Source organism: Lolium rigidum, chromosome 3 (genome assembly GCF_022539505.1).
Source record: "Lolium rigidum isolate FL_2022 chromosome 3, APGP_CSIRO_Lrig_0.1, whole genome shotgun sequence".
Classification (NCBI taxonomy): domain Eukaryota; kingdom Viridiplantae; phylum Streptophyta; class Magnoliopsida; order Poales; family Poaceae; genus Lolium; species Lolium rigidum.
In genome coordinates, this window is record NC_061510.1 from 237186453 (window position 1) to 237212492 (window position 26040).

A 26040-nucleotide genomic window follows, 5' to 3' on the forward strand; every position below is an offset into this window, starting at 1 on the left:
CACTTGGATTTGGTTTGGTAAGTACTAGGTAAAGTATATGAAGGTTTTCCAAACCTCTAAGCAAAGTAGAAAAGCTTAGGGTAAAGTTTTATTAAAATAGCCATAGGCACATATGCATCTTTCTTATTTAATCTCCTTTTATTTTAATTTAGCTAGGGTGGTGAAGAGGGGGGAGGTTTAGGGTTTAGTGGGGTTCACCATGGTTCACCACCATTTAGCATAAATAACAAGGGTAGGGTTCAAGATTTACCTATTAGGGCTATATTCCCCCATATGTCTTTTATTTTATTTTGCGTTTCTCAAAATAGATCCAAATGATTTCTGGAGAAGATTAGGGTTTAAGGTTTTTCTTATTTGATTTCTTTCTCTTTTATTTTATTGGGTTGGTGACCTTCACTTGATCACATTAGGGTTTTAGGGTTTAGCACATAAGCATAATAACACTCATCATGGCAAAACACAAGATTTAAACAAGATCTTTATGTATAAATCTTATTTTAATAAAAGTTTTTGTTGGTTCCAAAATTTGGAACTAGGGAAATTCATTTTGTTTGTTTTGAAATTTTTGGGTTGTTACAAACCCTTCCCCCTTAAACAAATCTCGTCCCGAGATTTTAAGAAAAATTAGGTCCCTAAGAAAGACTGAGCGAGTGAGATTAACAGGGGAACATACTTGGCATGGCATGGGGTGCTTCCGGTGCTTCGGTGGTATTCAAGCGGTAGTAACGACCGTTGCGGTTGTTTGGGTAGTTTGGGGCAAACTTTCTTCCAGTTGCGACATGACGCTGCTCGCTGGGCAGAGTGCAGCGGTATTAAGGGCAATCCTGGCAAGCTTTTTGGGGCACTCATTGGAGAAGTGACCCACAACTCCACATTCATAGCAGGTTACCGTTGACTTGTCCGTTTGGGCAATGGGTACAGCATTGCTTCCAGTCCTTGGGGCATTGTTGGTGGCTTTCATCGGGCACTTTTTAGAGTAATGACCAGTAACACCACATGCATAGCAAGTCACAGTGGACTTGCCTCTGGGGGCATGGTTGGGTATTGGGATGAGCTGCTCCAGTGATGCTATCCTGACGCGGAGGCGAGCAATGAGGTAGTCCTTCTTGGCGTGCTGATGACGAAGTGCCTTGCGCTCCATTGCAAGGATGTTGATGGTGTCAGTCATCTTGGCGTGCTTAATGTGCATCTGGTTGGCTTGGGCACGGGGGTTGTTGCGGGTAGGAGGGGCCATCTGAACAATGAGGTAGATCATAAGATAAGGGGGAATTTCTATGGTTTGGTTGAGATAAAATTTGAAAAGTTTCAAAACTTGAGTAGTGTTGAGGGGGTACAACCAACAACACTTTTTCATTCATACCAAACATCACACATTACAAATCTAACACACCGTTGGTTTGAAGAACCATTCATCGCTCTACGATACAAGGGGGATCCTGATACAAACTCTTGCGTAGGTGTGAGTTCTACTAAAGTGATCAAGTGTGCAAAATTTTAGGTAGAATTTCAAGGAAAAGTAGAGCATGGACTTCTCCTTTTTGAAAAGATTTCAAGGATAAGAGTGAGAATAAGTTTTCATAAATATTCACTTCATTGGTTTTGAAACTAAGTTTTTCGGACGTCCATTCTAACTAGGGTCTCCTAAGGTCAAACAATGGCTCGATACCAACTTGTCAACACCCGGATTTTTAAGTCCAGGTGCCTGTTATGCCATACATCGCAATCCCAGGAATATTGTTGTTGCGAGACATAACAGATTGAATATCATAAGTCATCATTCATTACATATCATAGTCGTCTTACAAATAGATCACATGATCCAATATTACAATAATAGTTGAACTATTGTTTCAACACACATCACAAATACATAGCGGAAGCGTAGATAGAAGGGGACTCTATAGTCCACGAGCCAACGCTTGACGTCGGGAGTAGTCCTAGTTGTCGTAGACGTCCCGCTGTCCATCTTCCTCGTCATCGTTGTTCTCCTTCAAAGTCCGGCCATTTGAATAGCCAGGGACAAAGCCATGAGTACTTTTAAAGTACTCGCAAACTAATACTAAGGTAAGTACTTATCAATTTTTGTAAGGGGTGCTAAGCTCTAAGTTTATTTGCATAAAGCCAATTTTAGTTCACAAACATTTAGTAAAAGCCTCCTCATTTGCTAACTAACTCAAGTGGGAACATTGGTGTCATTCCCACAACTCTGTTGTGATTCAAGCCAAATTCAACATTCACCTTTCAAATGCAAAAATCACAAGTCATATGTCACATTTTTGAAAATGGTCTGATGACGGAACAGTATGGCCTTTCCAACCGTCCATAACCGTGGACGCGGCTATTCGAATAGGTTTACACTCTGCAGAGGTTGTACGCTTGTGCCACAACTTTTGATTACATCCGTCGGGGTAACCCTGAATAATCGTAACTCAGTACGCGGATCATCAACCATAACCTTTCACTTACATATCCTAGTATAGGTACCTCTCCCCATGAGCTTGGCCTCCCGGTGAAGACCGATCGTCAACCCGGGAACTGCACGAGGCTTGGGCCGGACATTCACCTCTTCTTTAACGTCGTTTCTTTTGTTGTGGAGGCAGCTTTCGGCATAACCCCGATGACGCTTGTTTAGAGGGAACCCATACTAAGACACATAAACTTCCAGTTAAGCCCTACCCATAATCGGGTATTGTGGGGGTACTTGTAAATTGGAATGGTATCGCATCCGAACCCAACCATCAGTTTTCGTAAAATTTACCAAGTCCTTCTCAAGTCATATTCACCTTCAAAATCTTTCAATAGAATGAATCATCATTCCAAGGTTTTCAAAGTCATTTCATTGCACATATTCCCATCTAGAGTAGTCATTTTCAATTTAGCACTAGCATCTAAGTATGAGGGGTGCTAAGTAATTTGCTTTCCTTCTAGGCTAACTTTGATACTCTTGTACTAATCCAATACTAACCAAGTGAATCATAAATCAAAAAGTACTTTGATAAAACAAAAGTAAATAAAGCTTGTAGAGTAAAACTGGGAAATAGGATCATTAAGCATAAAGGAAAAAGTAATGGTGCCTTGCTCGTGAGGAGCTTTGCACTTGGGTAGTCTTGCAAGAATATTAGCTTGCCTTGGTTGGTGTATTGATCAAAATGTTCCTCCTTCTTCTCCGTAGATGTTCTCGTCGTCCCCTTCGTAGCCTTCGGCACTAGCGTCTATGAATACGAATACGGGTATACAATCACCACACAAGTTCAAGAGCTATAAAAAGCACACACATAAATCACACCAACTATTCTAGCATTATCACAATGTCATCATGTGGGTTGATATGGTTTTATTTTTAAGAAAAATAATTTCCTCTCATTATATATGTAAATGATAGTTTCCTTTTAATTCTTGAGGAATAATTTCCTCTCATTGAATCTTCTTAAGATTTAATTTCTCAAACCATCACACATGAAGTTATGTTGACCTAAATCAACCATTCATCATCATCATTTGAGAAAATGATTTAAATGAGGTAGAGATACCTCATACCATTTAATAATGCCTATTATGATTTAAAATCTCCAGGTATTTCATGTGAGAGTATTTGACCAGGGGTTCAAACTTCATATGAAAATACTTGGGACAAGATTTAAATGAAGTGATACACCTCATATAATTTACCCCAGTAACTAGCATCACTCATTACTATTAAGTGGGTAAATGTGTTGTTTTCTTATTTAGGAAAAATAATTTCCTCTCATACTAAATAAGGTATTACTTTTAATTACTTAGAAAAATAATTTCCTCTCATGAATAATATATGACCTAGGTTGACCAAGGTCAACCTCTTCACACTTATCATTTGAGAACATGATTTAAATGAGGTAAACACCTCATACCTTTTAGTCCTAACATGGTAAAGATTTAATATCATCAAATAATTCCATATGAGAATTGATAGACCATGGTCTCTACCTCATGTAGAATTACTTGAGACAAAGATTTAAATGAGACCAAAGCATCTCATATGATTTAATAAGTAGTTTTGAACAATTTAAATACTACTATGAGAAAGATTTAATATTTTCAAATAAAAAACATATGGGTCATGAAGACAGGTGTAATAAACTCACATTGAATCACTTGGAGTATTGATTTAAATGAGATGCTAGACCTCATAGATTTGACCCCTAATGGTGAACATAATTTAAATGAGATGGTGCACCTCATGCATTTTAATAACACCTAATAATGATTTAATATCATCAACTAATTCAATATGAGATTTTGCTAACCATGGTATCTACCTCATGTTGAATTAGTTGAGACAAGATTTAAATGAGAGAAACTCTCTCATAAGATTTCTTAATAGTTTTGGACAATATCTTTGACTAGAAATAGCCATAAAGTCATTTAAATCAACTAAGCCATGATCATTCAAAGTAGGCATGGCATATTTTTGTAGAAACAATTAGTATAAGTGAAATTTGAATTATTGGAGGTGGAATTAACTGAAAAGCATTTATGGTTGATTTTTAAGAATTATTATAAGGCAGAAAAGTCTCTGTCTTGTTTATTTTATCACTTTAATTCTATAACAGATCTAGGTTTGAATCCAGTGGCATTTGATAGAGAAAACTCTAAGCTTTTCAAAAATATAAAGTTTGTCGAATTTGGCTCAGTAGATTTGGATTTATGCAATTTTGAAGTTGGCACCAGTATTCAATTTTGAGTTAAATTAATTCTACTCGAATTCAAACTAACGGACGCGCGGGAACTTAAACGGGCCGGCCCAGCCTACGCCGGCGATGCTCGCGGGCCGCCCGACAGTGGGCTCCACCGTCGGCGCCACTTAACCAACCGAAGCGGTACGAGTCCTGTCTACGCCGTAGGATTAAAAGATGGATCGACGGTTGACGGCCATCCTCATCATCGGCAAGGCTCGCCGGAGAAGGAACCCTACCGGCGGCGAGGTGGGTCGTGATAGGGGGCTTACCGGCGTCTAGGGAGTCCGGCGAGGCGGGCAAACGAACCGGTCGACGACGGCGAGGCCGATGATGGTCGAGGGAGAGCTTGGGGAGGACGCAAACATCGGTGGCTTCTGCGGCGGTGCTGCGGAACTCCGGCTTGCAATTGGGCGGCTACGGCTCAAATTGAGGGTCGGCGCTGCTCGAGGAGGAGTTGTGAGGTGAGGGAGGAGAGTGGGTGTGCTCAAATCGATCGGAGGAGGCCTCTATTTATAGGGCGAGGGGATGGCCGTGGCGCAGCTGGCGGGTCATCGACGAGATCATCGTTCCAGGGTGACGAAGGGGCAAGCGAGGGGCGCAGGGTGTTGGCGACGTCAAGGCGGTCACGACGAGCGTCAGCGCGCTGAAAACGGAGCACGGAGCAGGGCAGGCGACGTCATGGTGTACTGGGCAGATCGTGGCGGACGGTCGTCGTCGTGGGCGTCGTCTGCAGCTCGTCCGCGGCCAACTGGCGGTGTCCGTGAGGTTGAGGGGACCGTGGTGAGTCGACGTGTGCATGGGTAGAGCGAGGGGACGAGTGAGGCGATGGGGCACAGCCGGCGTCCGGTCGCGTCCGGGGTTGCCGCCGTGCGCGTCCCGGCGCGCGTGGACGTTGCCGGGCGCGTCCGGGCACGGCTCGGGCCGGTCAATGCCGACGTCGTCTCGGTCAAGGGCGTGCGGTGGTCAACATCGGGAGGGTCGGGGAAGCTAGGTGACATGTTGAGGTGGCCTTGATGGGAGAGGAGAGGGGTGAGCATGGTGAGGTGACAAGAGGCCGGCATGGTTGGGTTTTTGGTCATGGTGACCAAGGCAAGGGCAGGCAAGTGGCTTGGATGGTGTCCAGAGAGGTAGTGGTGTTACAGAGCAGCAGGGGAGGGCCGGGGTTGGACCAAGTCCAACCAAAAACTCAGCATGGGCATCAAATTGGGTGCTGCCCACAAGGTGTTTGTAAAAATGGCCGAAAGAGAAAAGTTTTCAAAATTTTGAAATTCCTTTGGTGGGTCTCAAACATATATCCATAGAGATGGAATGGTGGTGGTGGGGTTCAATTTGGAAAAGAATTGCAAAATGGCAAAAGGGAGATGATCTTCTCTTTATTTCAATGTCATCACTTGTCTCCTCTATTCTGGTCAACCTAGTCAACATTGGTTATGGTGGTCAACATGAAAGTTGTTCAACTTCATAAGGTCTTGGATGACATGGTAATAGTTGACCAAGTTTGGTTGAAGAAAAGTCAAATGCAGGGGTGTAAAGTAGGGAAGATGTTATAAATGGGTTATATGACCATTATCACATGTATGTAGGTTTTGAATTTTCCTTTGATTTGATTCTTGTTTCTTTGATGCAAATGTGTTTGTTTATCATATATAAGTATTCTACAAGCAAGAGATCAAGCCATGGTGGCCTTGGTTGAAGATTTGCAAATTGGGCTAAGTGTATGTGAGGGAATTTTGGGGATTTTCTCACTATGTGATTTCTCTTCATTTGAATTGACTTTGGTTGACTCTAATGTGATTCTTATTGGTTTTGAAACATTTTCAAACCATTGAATCCATTCCAAAGGGTCTTGATCAAAGATTTGCAAAATTGGCCATAACACATAAGAGGGGAGGTTCAAATTTTATTATTTTTGTAAGTTGTTCCCCTTGCTTCACTTGGGCATGGGTTAGGGTCAATTTAGTGTTATATTAGGTTTGGAGATGGTCTCACACCATTTGGTCAAGGTTTAGTGTCATAGGGCAAAAATTGGGGAAATGGCTATGGGTCTCATATGCCTCTATGCATATGTTGCATTTGATTTTTGATTTGAGTGTTCTTGGCCCATTTGATGTTGTTAAGTGTTGAAATGGTATATAGGAGTGATCCAACCATTCACCACAAGACTTAGGGTCAAGATTCTTAAATTCACAAATTTGCTATTTTACTCTCATATGCCTCTATGGCATTTTTAGTTTCTTTTTATTTTCTTTGGAAACCACTTGGATTTGGTTTGGTAAGTACTAGGTAAAGTATATGAAGGTTTTTCCAAACCTCTAAGCAAAGTAGAAAAGCTTAGGGTAAAGTTTTATTAAAATAGCCATAGGCACATATGCATCTTTCTTATTTAATCTCCTTTTATTTTAATTTAGCTAGGGTGGTGAAGAGAGGGGGAGGTTTAGGGTTTAGTGGGGTTCACCATGGTTCACCACCATTTAGCATAAATAACAAGGGTAGGGTTCAAGATTTACCTATTAGGGCTATATTCCCCCATATGTCTTTTATTTTATTTTGGGTTTCTCAAAATAGATCCAAATGATTTCTGGAGAAGATTAGGGTTTAAGGTTTTTCTTATTTGATTTCTTTCTCTTTTATTTTATTGGGTTGGTGACCTTCACTTGATCACATTAGGGTTTTAGGGTTTAGCACATAAGCATAATAACACTCATCATGGCAAAACACAAGATTTAAACAAGATCTTTATGTATAAATCTTATTTTAATAAAAGTTTTTGTTGGTTCCAAAATTTGGAACTAGGGAAATTCATTTTGTTTGTTTTGAAATTTTTGGGTTGTTACAAAGTATCTCTCTTTTAGTTGGTTATCTATGTATCCCTTGGTGTGAGTTATCGTTATGGAATATTAATGAGAATTTTTATCATTTACATTTTGCACACCTTATTTTAGTTTGCAATTTCTGTTATATGATTGATCTTGTTGTTAGTATTGGTATCACTTTGGGAGCATCAAGTAAATCTATTTGGTTTTGGCAAACTTAGCATTGGTCAACAGCAACAATACTTTGAGGCTTAAGTAGAAAAGAGGAAATACATGTGGATATATTCTTTCTTTATCTTTTTTTCTTGTTAGCTAATAAGTTTAGTATTCTGAAGTTAAAATTATTTGTGGTTACAAGGAAGATGCATGATTGTTTCTATCACATGTATATTTGTTTGTTTCCCTCAACTCTTATGCTTGCTAACCAACCTTGCTGGCCAAAGATCTGTACTGAGAGGGAATGCTTCTCGTGCATCCAAAACCTTAAACCAAACCTATGCCATTTGTGTCCACCATAACTACCTACTATGTGGTATTTCTCTGCCATTCCAAGTAAATACATCATGTGCTACCTTTAAACAATTCAAAAAGTTATTATCTCTTATTTGTGTCAATGTTTTTATAGCTCATGAGGAAGTATGTGGTGTTTTATCTTTCAATCTTGTTAGGCAGACTTTCACCAATGGACTAGTGGCACATCCGCTTATCCAATAATTTTGCAAAAAGAGCTGGCAACGGGGTTCCCAGCCCCAATTAATTAACTTTCACTAATAATTCTCTTCACATGTTTTGCCCTGATTCATCAGTAAGCAACTTAATTTTGCAAATATGCACTCCTCCATGGTATGTGAAATGTTGGAAGGCACCCGATGATTCGGTTAGCCATGGCTTGTGAAAGCAAAGGTTGGGAGGAGTGTCATCCATAAATAAAACTAAAGTACATGTGTAAACAAAAGAGAAGAGGGATGATCTACCTTGCTGGTAAAGATAACATCCTTCATGGGAGCCGCTCTTTGAAAGTCTGTTTGGCAAGGGGGTTAGAGTGCCCACTACCATTCGTTGACAACAACAAACACCTCTCAAAACTCTACTTTTGTGCTCTCTATATGATTTCAAAACTTAAAAAGCTCTAGCACATGATTTAATCCCTGCTTCCTCTCGCGAAGGGCCTATCTTTTACTTTATGTTGAGTCAGTAAACCTATTTCCCTCTATCTTAAGCAAGCAATTAAGTTGTTGTGATCCAACCATTTATATTGTGATCTATGTAATCATGTCTTTTATTCTTCCTTGTTTAGTACACATTTTATCTGAATGAATATGACTTGTCTCAAGTTGAGGAGATTGTTATGATTGAGCATGTAAGATCTGCCATATAAGCTCTAATATAAAGGCTCTGCTCGAAAGATAAGTACAATCTGTTAATTGTTCTTTGACCAGGAATGAAGTTTGCCATCACAATTATGATTTCCTATGCACCTTTATTTGTGATTTCCCTTTACTTGTCTCAAGTTGAGTTATATGAGGAAGTTGTTTAGTAGAATGTCTTGTGTGAATTAATAAATGTGATGCTTCTTGTCCGTATTTTATTTATCGACTCTTCACTCCATAAACATGTGGTCTTGTTTACTGAGTTCAGTTTCGCTTGGGGACAAGCGAGGTCTAAGCTTGGGGGAGTTGATACGTCCATTTTGCATCACTATTTTATATCATAATTTACTCGTTATTCATTGATATATTTCATATTTAGAGATGATACTTATGTTATTTCACCTATTTTGCATGTTTCATGATTATTGGAGAATTACTCACCGGAGTCAGAATTCTGCTGGAAAAAGCACCGTCAGGATACAATATTTCTGAAGATCAACAATTGATGGAAAATATACCGAAGCTCCTATTTTCCCAGATGATGGAGCCAGCCAAAATGGGAGGCCGAGGAGGGCCGCCATGGGCCCTCCCCATAGGCCGGTGCGGCCACCAGGGCTGGCGCGCCGCCACGTGGGGAGGGGGCCCACGACCCCCCTCGGCCATCGCCCTTTCGCGTACTTCATCTCCGAAAAACCCTAAGGTGTGGGAGATCATCGAGGATAGTCACAGCCGCCTCTGCGGGGCGGAAAAACACCAGAGAGAAAAGAGCTCTCCGGCAGGCTGAAATCTGTCGGGGAAATTCCCTCCCGGAGGGGGAAATCATCGCCATCGTCACCGGCATCGAGCTGGACTTCATTGGGATCATCATCATCATCATCTCCACCACCGACACCGTCATCTCCACCGCTGCACCTCGTCTCCGCTGTAACATCTAGGGTTGAATCTTGATTATTTCATAGGGGAAACTCTCCGGTGTTGATTACTCCTTGTTATTGATGCTATTGAGTGAAACCGTTGAATTAAGGTTTATGTTCAGATTGTTATCCATCATCATATCACCTCTGATCATGTTCCATATGATGTCTTGTGAGTAGTTCGTTTAGTTCTTGAGGACATGGGTGAAGTCTAAATGTTAGTAGTGAACTATGTTGAGTAATATTTAATGGTTTGATATTTAAGTTGTGGTGTTATTCTTCTAGTGGTGTCATGTGAATGTCGACTACATGATACTTCACCTTTATGGGCCTAGGGGAATGCATCTTGTATTCGTTTGCTAATTGTGGGGTTGCCGGAGTGACAACAACCTGAACCCCCGTTGGTATATCGATGCATGAGGGACAGCAGGATCTCAGAGTTTAAGGTTGTTGTTAGATTTATCTTAATTACTTGTATTTGCGGATGCTTGCAAGGGGTTTAATCACAAGTATGTATTAGTCCTAGGAAGGGCGGTGCATTAGCATAGGTTCACCCACACAACACTTATCAAAACAATGAAGATTAATCAACTATATGAAGCGAAAGCACTAGACTAAAATCCCGTGTGTCCTCAAGAACGTTTGGTCATCATAAGTAAACAAATCGGCTTGTCCTTTGTGCTAAAAAGGATTGGACCACTTGCTGCAATTATTATTCCCACATATTACTTACTTGTATTTTATTTACCTGCTATATCAAAACCCCCTGAAAACTTGTCTGTGAGCATTTACAGTGAATCCTTCATCGAAACTGCTTGTCAACACCTTCTGCTCCTCGTTGGGTTCGACACTCTTATTTATCGAAAGTACTACGATACACCCCCTATACTTGTGGGTCATCAATGGCGCGCCACCAGGTCTCTTTCCCGCTTGGCCGTCCGATTCGCTTGATCTTTCACCCACGGACTTTGTCTGACCTAAAAACCCCAATATAAAGAACTTCCCGAGGCTTCCTCGAGGGGAGCGTCGCATAAACTCCAAAACACCAAAATAGAGCCAGAGCCAGCGAAGAATAGAGGGGGAAACTCCACCGGAGGGATCTCCAACGTCTCCACCATCATCACCATGATGAAGATGGAGTAGTCCACCTCTGGACTATGGGTTTGTGGCAGTAGCTTGATCTATTTCTCTGTTGTTCTTCACACAAGTCAAACCATATGAGCTTCCCAACATGATTATGGTCATATACGTAATTTCTATGTGGTGGATCTTTATTCTATGATATTGATATATGAGATTGGAACCTATTATGTGTAAGATGTATTGATAGATGCATATCATGTACCTTATTCTTAAGTACTTGCTATGATCCAACTTGTATGCAATAACATGTGCGGAGAGAAGTGTGTATTAGATGGAGTAGCATGGTGGTATTAATTGAATAGTGATAACAAATTCAAGATATACTATGGTATTACCTTTCTTTTGCTACCTCACTAGGGATAAAGTGAATACATGTGCTATACTTATCATGTGACATTGTGATAATCTTGTTTGTTCAAGGTAGCATATTTGATATTCAAATATTATGTCAAATTACTTAAGGCTATACTTTATTGATTCTTAATTCAAGATTGCTTGGAGTTTTCCTTTTCTTGAGGAGTATAAGAGAGATGTGTTGCGTTATCTCTATGTTAGGACGTAATGCCAGTATGAATGCTTATCAAACACATGTTGAAGTTCCACCAATATTATTCATTGATGAATTCTTAGTGTCCACTACAATTTAAAAAGAAAGTAGACAAGTGAACCCATGAACGCCGGTCCATTTTAAATCACTAGAAACACCTTTCGCACACTATTAACTTACTTTATATTTACCACTATTATTTAATCCGAAAATACCGGAAATACTTTCTATACATACACACACAAAACCAAAATACAAGTAGCCTTTATTTGCTTTTATCTAGTTTAGTTAGGTTGTTTACTTTACTTTACTTCTCTACTTGTATTTTTCTATTATAATAATATAAAACCTTGTGCATGACAACCACACGGTGAAATTGGGGACACATGGCAAGAACTTTATTTTGCAGGTTGCTAGAAGAGGAGAGGGAGAATTCGACTTCTAAGATAATTCCCCGCGAGTTCAATATAAACCCCCGAGTCACCCTTGTGGACAAAATACGCTTGCTACAACACTCTGCACTTGGAGTCTCAACAAGTTGGTACACACAGAGTTGTTTCCATGAGTTGCATACCTCGACAATCTATATTCATTTCAAGCCTAAATTTGATAAAAATAATTAAAATTGTTTAGGGCTTATTCACCCCCTCTAGTCTCCAATAAGATCCTTTTGGTAGACTACTCCTTCATATGGTGGAGATCGAGAGGAGGCAATGTTAGCAGAGGAGATGTGATTGAAGCAGATTCCAACAACAATCCAACTACAATTCTCCTAAGATGGTGGCATTTTGTCTTGATAATTTCTTTATTTCTCTCACGGGATCCATACCTTGGTTAGCAAATTTTCCCGAGAGAATATATTTTTAGATGGTTTTAGGTCAAACAAAGGCTATGGTGAAAGAATCAACAAATCAAACGATTGACGGGAAAATGGGCCTCATCGACGATGGCTTGTAGGTAGGGGTGCACCATGTGCCCTCTACTTCCCCTCTTAGGGCTCTAAGGTCCACCTTGTATTGGTTGACTCGAAATTTATCAATGCCCTATTTTCCCCAAATTAATTTTTTCCGGGAAGGTTTCTAAAACTTGAAAATGCAAACAAAGATTTCTTGCCTTCCAATTTATTTGCCAATATAATGAGATTTGAAGAAAATATAATCATCAGAAACATTAAGTGAAACATGATAATCGGTGCAAGTAATAAAAATATTTATATAATAAAATTCGAAAACCATAGATACCTTTTAGACGTACCACCCTACTACACTATAAGAAAGGATATTCTAATTGGACCAAGGGGTGATCACTATTAAATCCAATTTCTATATATACACACATCTCAACCACAAGATGTTACACCAAACAAAGATCCAAACGTTTTAGCATCTCGAATACTCTGAATTGAGCTTGGGCTTGGCGCAGATTATACCACCCGAATTTCCATCTTAAGTTTCAGATGAATCTGGAACATCGGGAACTAAGCATAATGCCTATACTCCTAGGATGTGTGTGTGTGTGTTTTTGTGGGGCGGAGGGTGCGGGGAGGGGGGTGTTCGTCCTCCATTGTTGAGTTCCACTAAGTTTAGATATCTCTGAATCCCTCCCGTCGAACTCAAATCCTTGTTGGGGAAAAAGAGAAGATTTAGACTTGCAATCCTATTAGGTAAAAAAGTGAGTGCCACTAGTTGAACAAGATACTTGTTACTCTCGGTTCGTGGAAAACCCTATGCTTCATGGTGTGGATTTGTGATCTGGAAGAGTTTGTTCAAGTCTAGTATTCACCCCATAAGATACACATTTTGGAAAAATAATTATATAGGATGCTCCAATATCGGCGAAAAAGCCTGCGGTCTGAGTCCAAGATCATCACCGACGGCACCGAGGTGGATCAGCTTCCATTCTAACATAATAACTTCAAGGTGGAGAAATAAAATTAGCCTGGAAATAAAGAGAAAAAATATGGAATAATAGGAGAGTTGACGATCGAATTTACTTTTAGTGGTGATGCGCAACCTATAGTAGATATAGATATATAAAACAAAAGAGCTCGTTCATGAAGCTTCCTGATAGCAACACAGCCCCGCTTGCCGGGGTGGCAGATTAACACTTTGTGGTGTTGCAAACTAGTCTGGATGCTTCATGCAAAAAAAAAAAAAAACTAGTCTGGATGCTTCATGCAAACACAAAAGAAATTGAAAGGAAGGAGATGGATTTTTTATGGTGAAGGATGAACACATCAGCGTTGCTGCGGCGACGCATGCAGATAAGGAACCTTTCTTTGGTAATTAGTGCATGCTCTGGGCATCCGACAAGGAACGGAAGGCAGGCAGCTTAGATCGCTTCTGGGCCGTTGGATGCACCAATCGAGAGGCTGAGAAGAACCCAAGTAGAGAGGAAGCCAATCCTCAGCGTGTGGCTCCTGGGAGATGTCGAACCTCATCCACAGAATTAGCAGCATCTCATCGCCATTTCACTTGGGATGCACTACTTACGCAGCCGATGGAGCTCAGCAGAACTAACAAGAGCCTAATCTCAGTTTGGTTAGCTTGATCGCGTGATTACGCGAGGACGCTCTGGAATAGTCGGGCACACTCGAGTGGTGTTGGAAGTTAGTCCATGGTCGTCTGTGTTGCGCACCTATATAATGCGCCATAGCCAAGCTGCATCAGCATCTGTACTTGCAATCGCATCCCTTATCCATTCATCTCAATCGAGCAGCATCTGCTGGTGCGTTGTACACCTGAGCTGATCGAGCTGAGCTTGCACACACCACTGCACGCGCGTGTCTTCACAAAATTTTAATTAGGAACTAATTAAGCTTCGTCAGAAGCGGGAAGAAAACGATCGACACTACGATGGCTGCTGCTTTCTCATCCACCGTTGGAGCCCGGCCGGTACGTGTACATAGCCTACACACCTCTTCATGCATGTTGCTAGCTATACTCGTCAACTTTGCTAACAATACTTGTGTTACATTGATCGCTGATTTCGGTGTATTCTCTGAATGAGATACGGACTTCTGTATGCATACTTGTTTTATTTTGTGCGGTCCAATATCTAACTCGTCAATATGTCATCTTGATTGGAGACGGTGAGTTGTCATACATGTCGAGTCCAACAATGTCACCTTCGCGGGTCTGAAGGGAGATCAAAGTGATTGTACTGCTATGTGCTAGAGGTACTAGCCGTGGGGAGGAAATGGTCATGGCACGACCATGAAGGTCAAGAGTTGCCATGAGGCCAACGTTCACTACAGCAGAAGGGTGATACGCCGACGGCTTATGCCGATGGCCAAGCACCGCCAGCATACCTCAAACTGTGCAAACAGCCAAGCTATGTTGACGGTGGCCGTCGGCGTACCTCAAGTTATGTCGATAGTTAGTGGGCGCCGACGGCCATTTTGTTGCCGTAGGCGTCTGAAGACTACGTCGACAGTCCTGACATTTCGTCGTCGACATAGGTCTTGGCCGCGGCTGCTCCCTGTTTTCCTGTAGTGGTTAGAGTGGTTGTTGCAAGGTGGTGCTATTTAGCACACCAAAGATGAGGAGGGATAATGTGAGGTAGCGGGGAGATTTCCTTCAGGGGCTCTTGCTTTCGTCGAGTCGCAGCGGAAGCATTGCAATGCAAACAACAATGCTAAGGCGGGGAGGGCGGCAACAAGGGAATATGGTGGATGATTAGGCCGAATGCTTCATAGAAGCTTGGGAGGGCCCGAGGGGGGTGGGGCGCAGGTGCAGACCCAGAGCAAGACTTAAGCGGGGGAGGGGGTGGGACACTCTTTGGGACAATAAAAATTGTGCAGCAGGACTTAGAACCCTGGTAAAATCTCGCCCCCACCCCCTTTTGCCCCGCGCGGGATGGAAGAGCGATAGTAGAAGTCGGATTTAGGTCAAAGAGAGGGACAGGGGGATGGAAGAGGCTAGACAAGTTGCATCCAACCATATTTAAAAATTGGTTAATCATACACATAAAGTTAGTCAAAGTCAATGTTTTCTAAGGTTGACCTACTTAATAAAAAATCTAAAACATCAAAATTAATATCAACAGATCCATGTTAAAATGTGTTCATATTGTATTTATTCAATAAATGTTGTAGATGCCTATATATTTATGCCTATATATAAACTCAGACTTGGTAAATTTCGCCTCTTGACTAAATTTATATATCTTCCTAGAGGTACACAAACTAATAAAGTTATAACATTTCAAAAGTACATCTCAAGACAACTGTATGCATATGATTTTCGAAGTTTCCATTCTAGATAATTTGAACAATATTGACAATTAAATTTCGATTTAAGACATCTCTAAATGGTCAGCGATCGAACAACTTGTTTGAGAAACTGATCTGATGGACAGAGCAGTTCGGCCAAATGAAAAACAGTCAACTCAAACGTGTGCATTCGTACCTGACGGTTGTTACCGAACTAACATACACTCAATTCTGATTCTGGGCCTGACTACTGTCTGACAAATGTGCAGGCGTCGACACCGACCAGCTTCCTTGGGAAGAAGGTGAAGAAGCAGGCTGCAGTGAACTACCATGGCGGCAACAAGATCAACAGCAGGGTGGTCAGGGTCATGGCGGCCAAGGAGCTCGACGAGGGGAAACAGACGGACCAGGACAGGTGGAAGGGCCTTTACTACGACACCTCCGACGACCAGCAGGACATTACCAGGGGGAAAGGTATCGTGGACTCTCTGTTCCAGGCGCCCATGGGCGACGGCACCCACGAGGCGGTGCTCAGCTCTTACGAGTACATCAGCCAGGGCCTACGGAAGTACGACTTCGACAACACCATGGACGGCCTCTACATCGCCCCTGCGTTCATGGACAAGCTCGTGGTCCACCTCGCCAAGAACTTCATGACCCTGCCCAACATCAAGATCCCACTCATCTTGGGTATCTGGGGAGGCAAGGGTCAAGGAAAATCCTTCCAGTGTGAGCTTGTCTTCGCCAAGATGGGCATCAACCCAATCATGATGAGTGCCGGAGAGTTGGAGAGTGGCAACGCCGGAGAGCCAGCCAAGCTCATCAGGCAGCGGTACCGTGAGGCTGCAGACATGATCAAGAAGGGTAAAATGTGCTGCCTCTTCATCAACGACCTCGACGCCGGTGCGGGTCGGATGGGTGGAACCACCCAGTACACCGTCAACAACCAGATGGTGAACGCCACCCTCATGAACATTGCGGATGCACCCACCAACGTGCAGCTGCCCGGGATGTACAACAAGGAGGAGAACCCACGTGTTCCCATCATCGTCACCGGCAACGACTTCTCCACGCTATACGCACCACTGATCCGTGACGGTCGCATGGAGAAGTTCTACTGGGCGCCCACACGGGAGGACCGCATCGGCGTCTGCAAGGGCATCTTCCGCACCGACAACGTCCCCGACGAGGCCGTCGTCAAGCTCGTCGACACCTTCCCAGGGCAGTCCATCGACTTCTTCGGCGCGCTACGGGCGCGGGTCTACGACGACGAAGTGCGCAAGTGGGTCAGCGAGATCGGTGTCGAGAACATCCCCAAACGTCTCGTCAACTCGCGCGAGGGGCCGCCGACGTTCGAGCAGCCGAAGATGACGATCGAGAAGCTCATGGAGTACGGGCACATGCTGGTCCAGGAGCAGGACAACGTCAAGCGCGTGCAGCTCGCCGACAAGTACCTCAACGAGGCGGCACTCGGCAGCGCCAACGACGACGCCATGAAGACGGGCACCTTCTACGGCAAGGCCACTTGAATGAATCCCATCTTCACTAAGACGTATCCACTATATATATATGTTGGACTATTTTGGATTGGATCCATTCATTCCAAGCCACTCAAACTTTTTGATTCATCGCCGCACAGGTAACCGAATTGTAAGTCCGAAACAAAATCAAATTGTATATGTTGTGTACTTCAATTACTCGTTTTCCACTTAATCATTTCACCAGCTTGACGCATGCAAAGGTATGGGCTCGTCTTCTTATGGGGTACACGATGCACATGTCTCTGTATACATATGGATGCATTCACGCCCTATTAATTCGCCATGAGGAAAAATCAACAGGACTTGTGCTAATCAAGTCGAGTAAACTGGCCCCAATACCCTACCTAGCATTTGTCGGAAGATTATCAGATATCTGGAAATCCTTTGAAGCTTCTTGATTAGGTACTGTGGGGGTCATGATATGACATCTATTTCACCATTATAGGGATATGGATTCTTCAATTCAGCATTAAGTTAATTACCAAGGACATTAACCCTAGAAGGGTGGTGCATTGGAGAAGATCGTGCGAGGCAAACAGCTAGCATTCGTGAAAAAGGACCAGTGATGCATGCTCTGTTGTAATAGATTGACAGAAACAATGATAACTCCAGGGAACTTAAGCTAGGCACCACCAATTGCATTTATAAATTTCATGACTACCTTATCTCTTACCATAGTTGATGTTTTATTTACCGACGAGGCAATTTCATGGGAGTACATAAAAGTACAAAAACCCATGTGCTTGATGTCAAAAGGACTTAATTTGTGTGGTACCAGATGACATCCCTAGCTTGATGGTTATCAACAAACCAAAATATATATGGTAGCAACATATTTGTGGTACTTGAACTAGAGTACAATCCTGGGTGCCTCATCCAACAAGCAACTGCGGGCTTTTAATTTTTGTGTGGTTATGCAAAGATAAAGCTTGGCTCATGAAACAAGCTAGAAGCTATACACCAACATCGGGTGAAAAATAAATAAATGAAAGGCACGGAACCAAGAGAGGATTTGATCAGAGAGGGTTAGATTCTGTGGCTATGGGAAGACCATGGGATTTATGGCCAGGAAATGTACCTCCAGCTGCAGCGTTTGGTCTTCACGGTCCAAGTCATCCAATCGGCCGGCCAAGATGCTTAGAACCCAATCTCCAGCGTGTGGCCTGTGGGGGATCGGGAAGCTGATCCACAAGCACGGGTGTGTGTATGCCGCCTCCTCCTCCAAGCTCGCACAGCAGCAATACGCCAATCCACGTGTATTTAAGGAATCTCATAGCTCGACCTCCATACTTTGAGCAGCAGCAGCAGTCGTTACTGATCACCTGCAAAGCTTCGTCCACTGTTGCTACTCTAAGGTCGACCAAGAGATGGCTGCTTCCTTCTCCTCCACCGTCGGAGCTCCGGTGCGTACGACGCTTCGACTGATCGCGTCTCTTGCTTAGCTATTATCTTGTCTGCAATGGCGTCTCATGTGTGTAGATGTAATGTATACAGGTGTCTACGCCGACCAGCTTCCTTGGGAAGAAGCTCAAGAAGCAGGTGACCTCGGCAGTGAACTACAATGGAAAGAGCTTCAAGGCCAACAGGTTCACAGTCATGGCCAAGGACCTCGACGAGGGAAAGCAGACCGACCAGGACAAGTGGAGAGGCCTCGCCTACGACATCTCCGATGACCAGCAGGACATCACCAGGGGGAAGGGTATCGTGGACTCCCTCTTCCAGGCTCCCATGGGTGACGGCACCCACGAGGCCGTCCTCAGCTCCTACGAGTACCTCAGCCAGGGCCTGAAGAAGTACGACTTCGACAACACCATGGGAGGCTTCTACATCGCCCCGGCTTTCATGGACAAGCTCGTTGTCCACCTCTCCAAGAACTTCATGACCCTGCCCAACATCAAGGTATGTATCAGAAAAACATGATTGGTGGCTATTCCATTTGCCTTTTGTCCCAAATTACAGATTAGCAATCATAAAATCAATCTGGTTCTGAAACTGGCCGTAATTTGGGCGCTAAATCGAAATTCAGATCCCACTCATCTTGGGTATCTGGGGAGGCAAGGGTCAAGGAAAATCCTTCCAGTGTGAGCTTGTCTTCGCCAAGATGGGCATCAAGTAAGAAGTTACTTTCATCAATTACCAGACAGAGATATATATGTCCTGCAGCCAAATTACTGACAATCCGATGGTGTGTGATTGCCACAGCCCAATCATGATGAGTGCCGGAGAGTTGGAGAGTGGCAACGCCGGAGAGCCAGCCAAGCTCATCAGGCAGCGGTACCGTGAGGCTGCAGACATGATCAAGAAGGGTAAGATGTGCTGCCTCTTCATCAACGATCTCGACGCCGGTGCGGGTCGGATGGGTGGAACCACCCAGTACACCGTCAACAACCAGATGGTGAACGCCACCCTCATGAACATTGCGGATGCACCCACCAACGTGCAGCTCCCAGGAATGTACAACAAGGAGGAGAACCCCCGTGTTCCCATTATCGTCACGGGTAACGATTTCTCCACCTTGTACGCGCCCCTCATCCGTGACGGTCGTATGGAGAAGTTCTACTGGGCTCCCACCCGCGAGGACCGGATCGGTGTCTGCAAGGGTATCTTCCAAACTGACAACGTCAGCGACGAGTCCGTCGTCAAGATCGTTGACACCTTCCCAGGCCAATCCATCGGTACGTACCCAGTAACTGCACTCCAGAGATAGCAATACATCAAGGCAATTAAGTTCCAAATTAACATTGATCCATCCTGCACAGACTTTTTCGGTGCTCTGCGTGCTCGGGTGTATGATGACGAGGTCCGCAAGTGGGTCTCCTCCACCGGAATTGAGAACATCGGCAAGAGGCTAGTGAACTCACGGGACGGACCCGTCACCTTCGAGCAGCCAAAGATGACAGTTGAGAAGTTGCTGGAGTACGGCCACATGCTTGTCCAGGAGCAGGACAATGTCAAGCGTGTGCAGCTTGCTGACACTTACATGAGCCAGGCAGCTCTGGGTGATGCTAACCAGGATGCCATGAAGACTGGTTCCTTCTACGGTTAGAACACTCTTCATACACCCACCATCTCTAGCTGCATAGGAGGAGGTGAACTACGTACAATCCTTCTTATATTTTCAGCACCTACTTTACATTTACTTATCACTTGCTTACTTCCAGAACTAAAGGGACTGAAACATATATAAACAAACGTGATTGACTATAATTCTTACCTGTTCTTCCGGCATATCAAAGCTCATCCTTCTCATCAGATCTTTCGAAACAATTAAATTTCAGGTAAAGGAGCACAACAAGGAACTTTGCCTGTGCCGGAAGGTTGTACCGACCGGGAAGCCAAGAACTTCGACCCAACTGCGAGGAGCGACGATGGCAGCTGCCTTTACACCTTTTAAGCATGCCACTTTACTTATTCTGATGTTTCACTCTTTCTACCTAAGTCCGCATCGCATCCAAGCGATGGCTGGGCATGAAAGTTTTTGTTAATATATAAAGGATACCGAGTATATTCATTTGGTAAAGATATATGGAACTGCTTATCATTTTCTACACTTAGTATTTATTTCTTAAAATAATTCTTTATTTGGCAAGTGAAACATTCTGCATGTTGGTTACAGAAAAGTAGCACAAATTTGAGATTCAGCTTATTATTGCACAAACAAACTGAAACCAAAAACATGTCAGTAGCGACCATATGCAATTAAAGGAAAAATTGCGGAGCCAACATCGAAATTAGATGCTCCCTCCATCCACATTTACATGGGGTGCGTATTCTGCCGTTAAGTTTGATACCAATTTGACCAATAAACATGGATTATGTGCTATAAAAAATTGTGCCATTGAATTTGTACTCGAAAAGTATCTAAGGGTATAATTTTTTATGACATAATTCTATTGTATCTTGGTCAAAGTTAGAGCACACAAAACAAAAATGCCATGCAAATATGGACGGAGTGAGTACCCTGAAATTCAAGGTTGTTTGAAGCTTAGAAAGATACGGAAAGGACTCTAGAAAGCCTCAAACTATGAATGGAATTCAAACCCGATGTTGAACATGGCTACCCGTACGAACGCGCTCCCTTGGACCGGCCCATCGGCAACATGCAACCCTGTGAGAGCAAACACCAAGAAATCAGGAAAAAGAAAGGACCAACAACCGGCAACACATGCAACAAAAACCTAAAAAATCAGCGCAAAGAGAGGAAAGTAAGAAAACACATCATAGACAGCAACATGAAAGTAACGAAAAAAATGCCCAAACAACAGCATACAAGAACAAAACTGGGGAAGAAACGGCAGCATGAACAAGCAGAAAAGAGACACGCGCCTCGGATAAACCAAACAACGGCGAAGCCTAGATTGGCGTGACACATGAAGTAGCACCACTACCGGAGCAGCCACGGCCACGAGCACCGCAGAAACTGCGACCCCCCCCCCCCCCCCAAAGGACACCTGCCGCGCGACAGCTATGGCCAAACCCGCCGACCGCCGGCATGAGAAAGGAAGATGATGAAGAAGAGGACCGAGCGATCAAGAAGAGACTAGCAAGGAAGAAGGAAAGAGCCCTATGCAACAACTAAAGCATGCACATACAAAATATGGCGAGACGCAACCCAACACGTAGCACAAAGGAGCACAAAGGAGACAACGCGTGAACGTGCGATCCATGCAGACCGCCACGAAGACACATAGGTCGAGAACAGTGGACACGTCGCCAGATGAAACCCATGCAGATGAACTGATGAGCCGGGTGACGGCCATTAGCAGACATAATGAGTCGGCCGACGCTCGGCTTGTCCCAACTCTGCAAGGGCAGCTCATACGAACAGGCCCACGTCCCTTCAGCCAACCCAATAAACCGGGTGAGGTCCGGCTTGGCCCAGTCCCCAAGCGCAACTCAAGCCGGCCAAACCACACGCCACAAAAGATCATTCTTAAAAAGTGCAAATCACATGGACACCGAAAAATCGGAGACAAGGGAAAGCTATGACATTTAGTATTGTACTAGAAGGACCTGTCGCGCTTTGCGGCGCCCGTTTTTGTTGTTGTTCACGTGATGTGTGTGCACTGGCTTCACCTAGGAGCAAAGACTATAATTTATATGTATGTAATTTATTTTTTTAGTTTCATGCCCATGATCTGTTGTTTATCTTTTCCAGACAACATTTACATAGATAAGATAGATTTTTCCAGAAAATACTAAGATGCCCAATATAAAATATTGTACTTCCAAGCAACACAACGCCGATGCATAAAATTAACAAAAACTTTGAGAATTGTCATCCATGCATGAAAGTGATTGGGCCAGAAAAATCTACAACAGTGAGAAAATATGAAATAATAAAAACATTGCTTATAATAAAAATAATTAATCACTAATGTCGATCGAACAGCTAGACAAAGTAAACTTCGAAGCATAAGAAGCTAGGGAAGCTAGGCAATTAGTAACAATTGCGAGGAAAAGAGAAATGAATAATAAAAGTCAGCAGTGATGGTGCAATATGAAATTCTTGTAGTGTTCCGCAGCGCTAGGACCATACATTTTCAAACCATTTATAAGAGTCATTATTTTTGTTAGCTAATAAAAAAAAGTGCGATCAACCAGAAGAGAGACCTTTATCAAAGGTACTAACAACTTGTGATGACTTGGAACTAACGAAGGCTATAGAAGAGATTAAATCCAATATACCCTGGAAGAAATATTTTCCCAAACGCTCAATGCTTCTAGCATTCAGGCATCACATGGATATGAGCAAAAGCACCTTTTCACAATGCCTACAGTACGACTTAAAAATGAAGTTCCCTGTTGGTATTTAACCTTCTGCTCTTTCCAAGATCCAGTCTTTGGTAAAGTTGCTGTCAAATGAAAATAAACCAGATCAGTCATGCAAATGTATAAACGTATGGAATTTAAGATGTACCCTTCTTAGTTCTTACCTACAGCATGGATCATCTCAGTCTTGGGAGACCTTAAACCTTCTGCTCTTCCCAAGTGAGATCCAGTCTCTGATAAAGATTCTGGTCAATAAAACTAAATCATTGCATCATGCAAAAGTAAAATAAATATATAGAATTCAAGGAGGGGTGTACCTCTTATTTATAGCCGTGGTCATTTCTTGTTTTACACACTCAGTAACTCCCCATTTCGAAAGAAAAGTAATGCTGGCATGCCACGAGAACTAAGCTGACCTACTACTATTACATTCAGTGCCTGAGGAGGAAATTGAATCAATAGTGGATAGTCAGTCGGCACACAGTACTTTTTGTTTAACTATTGCTCGTATTACATCACGAAACCGAGCTTTGGTTACAATCATCCTTAGTCAGCTCCTCAACATCAGGAGGAACTGATCCACCTAATCTAGCCAGCTCATGGGCAACTCTGTTTCCAAGACAGCTCACTTTTAGAGACTACACAATGAGCAAGCGATAGAATAAGATTTTTAATATCTGAGACAAATCTGGAAATGACTGATTTACTCATACCTTTCGCATTCAGTTCAGGTATAAGGGCTGGGCAGTCATTTACGGTAGTTTGATGCTGCTTCTACCCCACAGATATAGTAGGTACGAAAATATATGGACAACAATCACACAAGATTCCAGCCAGAAGTGAATCGATGCACACTCTAGTAGTATGAGATAACAGCTGAAGCTCCATACAGACAACACCATTCTTATTATAGAAGATCCACGATAAAAGTGAATATAAGATATGTGCTACATTGATATACCTGTGGAACCAAATTCTCTACACCACATACGGTAAATGTTTTCCTGGGATAAACCTTACAATACTGCTCGACAAATATTGCAATCAGCAGAAGCAATCAGCATGAACTGGATACACGAATATGAAACCAAAAAAAAAATCACACGCAGTAGATACAAATATTGAGCGCAAAGTTGAAAAAAGATATATTTACCTGCCGACCTGTTAGGGATAGAATGTGTCAGGCTTTGTCCCAAGCTTCATGTACTTCACTGTCAAGGACTCCATGATCTGCTAAAGATGCTCAGCATTTATTTTCGGATTTTATGGTGACCATCACTGCATCAAAGCATGCACCATATTCTTTCTCAGTAACATCATCAAACAACATTCATCCCACATTGAAGCCAAATTGGTGAGGAATTTCATACTGCAAGTACATTAGAGAGAGGGTGAAAGCATCTTACAAATAATATCCATAGCATGGTGTTTCGCATATTACCTGGAGCTATTAATCAATAAAACCTACAACATGGTGCAATCTATTCATTTCAAATAGCATGCCTAACCTGTAGCTTTCACAATGCCCATAGGTGTGCCATACTACGCAAATATTATTCCAAGTTTGCACACAATTTAGAAAACTATAGGTAGCCATTTGAGCTTACCGACATAATAGCTCTTAGATGCATCAATTATCACAAGTCATTTCCATGCCAACGCTCATTTTCACAGCTAAAACAGAGTAAGAGCAATGGTTTCTGTAAGGCTGGGTTCATTGTAATGCTCATGTAAGTGTAGCATCCAATTAGACTGGATGTCTGAAATATGCAGCCACCGACCGACTCATCTTCGGATGCAGCAAGAAAATTGGTTTCAATACTGAGATTGATTCAGTTGTACACGGTTTGCAGAAATCACCATGAAGTGAACGGTGGATTTTCTTTTCAGTCTTGCATTGACACCTAAAAGGTGCAGACCCAATTTGTGCATAGTTTTGAGTACTCGAATCCACCACAAATATCAATCTGCAGGGCCCTAAACCTCTGAAAAACTGGAACATAAAAGGCATCTAAGATGAGAGAATTGGGGGGAGGGGGGCGCCTTTGAAGCGGGAGATCCGACCTGCCACTTGAGTGCTCCTTGGGCCAACTGGGTGTACATGACGCCCAAATCGAAGTGATCAGCACAGGCGCCGTTGCTCGGCTCACCGGCGAGTGGAGGAGAGCCGCCGCGGTGCAGCGAGCATGAGCGGCCGGGGACAGCGGGATGCGCTGAAACCATGTCGTCGTGTGGCTGAGAGCGCGTGGGGATGCGGCGCAGGGAGTGGAAGCCAGGTCGGCGGTGCGGTTGAGAGCAAATGGGGATGCGGAGGCGGCGAGGCTGAGAGCAGCGTGGGAGCAAGGGGAGGCGGTTGGGAGGCGCGGAGAGGAAAGGATCGGATTTTGGGTGGGGCGAGCATAAGGGCATCTCCAACCGCGCGACTCAAACCGCCCCCGCGCGTCCGTTTGGGTCGAGCCGGACAAAAACGCGGCCCAGCGCGGGGACGCACCGCAAAAGCGGACGGCCGCGGCGTTCGGGACGACGCAAACCCGGCCCAAATCTGGGCTAGGTTTGCGTGGCCGCGGATGGCACGCGCCGTCCGCTCGCGCCCGCGCTGGTCGCCTCGTCTCCCTTGGGCCCACCTGTCGGTGACCAGGGAGACTATTAAATGAGGACTGGAGGGGATCTGGCCCTTGATACGTCCAAAACGTATCTACTTTCCCGAACACTTTTGCTATTGTTTTGCCTCTAATTTGTGTATTTTGGATGCAACTAACACGGACTAACGCTGTTTTCAGCAGAACTGTTCAGTGTCTCGTTTTTGTGCAGAAATCCAACTTTCAGGAAAATCCTCGGAATTTATGCATAAGGTCCTATTTTCCCAGAATATTAGCGGAGCCAGAAGGGCAAGCCAGGTGGGGGCACGAGGGCCCCACACTAGGCCGGCGCTGCCCAGGAGGGGCCCGCGCGGCCCTAGTGTGTGGCGGCCTCGGCTGGCCCCCGACGCCCTCTTTCGGACTACTTATTGCC

At 43.6% G+C, this 26040-nt stretch overlaps 2 protein-coding genes and 1 long non-coding RNA gene across 9 annotated transcripts; 2 read left to right on the forward strand and 1 right to left on the reverse strand.

The window, feature by feature from the left end:
- The first annotated feature begins 14240 nt into the window (after positions 1-14240).
- On the forward strand, positions 14241-17428 carry LOC124703174 (ribulose bisphosphate carboxylase/oxygenase activase B, chloroplastic). The gene is made up of 2 exons (XM_047235397.1): positions 14241-14396; positions 15985-17428. The coding sequence occupies exons 1-2, from the start codon at positions 14358-14360 to the stop codon at positions 17242-17244; spliced, it is 1299 nt and encodes a 432-aa protein (XP_047091353.1). The 5' UTR covers positions 14241-14357; the 3' UTR covers positions 17245-17428.
- A 1097-nt stretch (positions 17429-18525) lies between these two features.
- LOC124703175 (ribulose bisphosphate carboxylase/oxygenase activase A, chloroplastic) lies at positions 18526-20776 on the forward strand. 2 transcript variants are annotated; one of them, XM_047235398.1, is made up of 6 exons: positions 18526-18659; positions 18751-19155; positions 19283-19368; positions 19459-19931; positions 20016-20297; positions 20535-20776. In XM_047235398.1, exons 1-6 carry the CDS (start codon positions 18624-18626, stop codon positions 20648-20650), a joined length of 1398 nt encoding a protein of 465 aa, XP_047091354.1. In that variant the 5' UTR covers positions 18526-18623; the 3' UTR covers positions 20651-20776. The 2 variants fall into 2 exon arrangements, with proteins under 2 accessions (XP_047091354.1, XP_047091355.1); XM_047235399.1 differs by having other exon boundaries at positions 20016-20345; positions 20535-20687.
- A 2285-nt stretch (positions 20777-23061) lies between these two features.
- Positions 23062-25213, reverse strand: LOC124699160. Of its 6 annotated transcripts, none has more exons than XR_007001297.1 (4): positions 25093-25213; positions 23346-25021; positions 23193-23261; positions 23062-23111 (listed from the first exon to the last, which is right to left on the reverse strand). It is a non-coding gene; the product is annotated as an uncharacterized LOC124699160 (long non-coding RNA). The 6 variants fall into 6 exon arrangements; XR_007001299.1 differs by having other exon boundaries at positions 23346-24702; positions 24810-25213; XR_007001298.1 differs by having other exon boundaries at positions 23346-23904; positions 23990-25213.
- Between the last annotated feature and the right edge of the window lie 827 nt (positions 25214-26040).

Excerpts from the sequence above, each read along its gene's own strand:
- LOC124703174 (XM_047235397.1), top strand. The coding sequence starts at position 14,358 with ATGGCTGCTGCTTTCTCATCCACCGTTGGAGCCCGGCCG. Across the intron at positions 14,397-15,984 it reads CCACCGTTGGAGCCCGGCCG|GCGTCGACACCGACCAGCTT; the intron begins GTACGTGTACAT and ends ACAAATGTGCAG.
- LOC124703175 (XM_047235398.1), top strand. The coding sequence starts at position 18,624 with ATGGCTGCTTCCTTCTCCTCCACCGTCGGAGCTCCG. Across the intron at positions 19,156-19,282 it reads TGACCCTGCCCAACATCAAG|ATCCCACTCATCTTGGGTAT; the intron begins GTATGTATCAGA and ends ATCGAAATTCAG. Across the intron at positions 19,932-20,015 it reads CTTCCCAGGCCAATCCATCG|ACTTTTTCGGTGCTCTGCGT; the intron begins GTACGTACCCAG and ends CATCCTGCACAG.